Raw genomic sequence first — 1,236 nt, 5'->3', positions numbered from 1 at the left:
CATCCCTGGCAGTGTCCCAGGCCAGGTTGGACAGTGGAGCTGGCCCTGGCCCTGGCAGGGGTGRCACTGGAAGGACTTTAGGGTCCCTTTGACCCCAAACCATCCCATGATTTCCACAGGACAGCCACCAGGGCCAGGTGCTGTTTGGAGTAACAAACACCTGACAGAGAAGTTTTGGGGCCGAATGGGCACAAAGGGAACAGTGAGGGGGGACTGAGGCCCCTGTGCTGCTCTGTGCCATAGAAACATTCCCAAAGGAAGTGCTGCAAACCCAGCCAGGCTGTCAGAGCACATTCCCAACCTTTCCCCTGCACCTGGGAGCCAAATCCCGGGCAGTGAAGTCCTGAGTGACCCATTCTGCCCAGCTCTGATGGCCGTGTCCCTGTCCGTGTCTGTGTGTCTGTGTGTCTGTGTGTCCATGTCCATGTGTCCATATCCATGTGTCCATGTGTCCATGTGTCCATGTGTCCATATGTCCATGTGTCAATGTCTGTGTCCATATCCATGTGTCCGTGTCCATGCCAATCTTCATGTCCGTGTCCATGTGTCCATGTCCACATGTTCATGTCCGTGTGTCCATGTGTCCATGCGTCTGTGTTCATGTGTCCATGTCCACATGTTCATGTCCATGTGTCCATGTGTCCATGTGTCCATGTCCATGTGTCCGTGTGTCCATGTGTCCATATCCATGTGTCCATGTCCATGTGTCCATGTGTCCATGTGTCCATGTGTCCATGTGCCCATGTGTCCATGTGTCCGTGTCCTGCAGGTCCCATGGCTCCACGCCGTCTACGCTCTGCTCGGGGCCGGGATCTTCACCATGGTGAGTGGCTGCTCCGGGATCCGGCAGGGAAGCCGGGAATTCGGGAAGGAGTTTGGGGCCGTGCGGAGGGCCAGGACAGGGATTGCAGAGTTTGGGGCCGTGTGGGGGGCTGGGACAGGGATTGCTGAGCAATCCCGGCTGGATCCGGGGGATGGCAGGGACAGGCCAAAGGCACGGCTGAGCTTGGCACAGCCCCAGCAGCAACAGCATCCAGGGATGGGATGAGGCTGCACGGTCGAGTCGGGGCTGGTTGGGTGGGAGCGAGCCAAGGGTTGGGATGAGCTCGTCTCACGGAGGTGCAGAAAGATGGGCAAGGCTGAGATTGGGGATTAGGAGGAATTAGGAGAGTTTAACACAAGCGGGAAAAGCCCTGGAGCCAGGCAGCTCCTCCGAGGAAAGGCTCGGCTCGGCCC

At 58.1% G+C, this 1,236-nt stretch overlaps 1 protein-coding gene across 1 annotated transcript in view; it reads left to right on the top strand.

Moving 5' to 3' along the window:
* Nucleotides 1-1,236, top strand: part of FAIM2 (Fas apoptotic inhibitory molecule 2) — a 25,552-nt gene that overhangs the window by 20,986 nt on the left and 3,330 nt on the right. The window contains exon 8 of the mRNA XM_057387695.1: nucleotides 770-823. Within this exon, the coding sequence (XP_057243678.1) occupies nucleotides 770-823 (54 nt within the window). The remainder of the gene's footprint in view (nucleotides 1-769; nucleotides 824-1,236) is intronic.

The sequence above is a fragment of the Malurus melanocephalus genome, unplaced genomic scaffold, assembly GCF_030028575.1.
Source record: "Malurus melanocephalus ecotype Western Australia unplaced genomic scaffold, MMel_1.1 scaffold_1308, whole genome shotgun sequence".
Classification (NCBI taxonomy): Eukaryota; Metazoa; Chordata; class Aves; order Passeriformes; family Maluridae; genus Malurus; species Malurus melanocephalus.
Note: the sequence above shows the minus strand (reverse complement) of the source record. Positions and strands in the feature narration are given on the sequence as shown.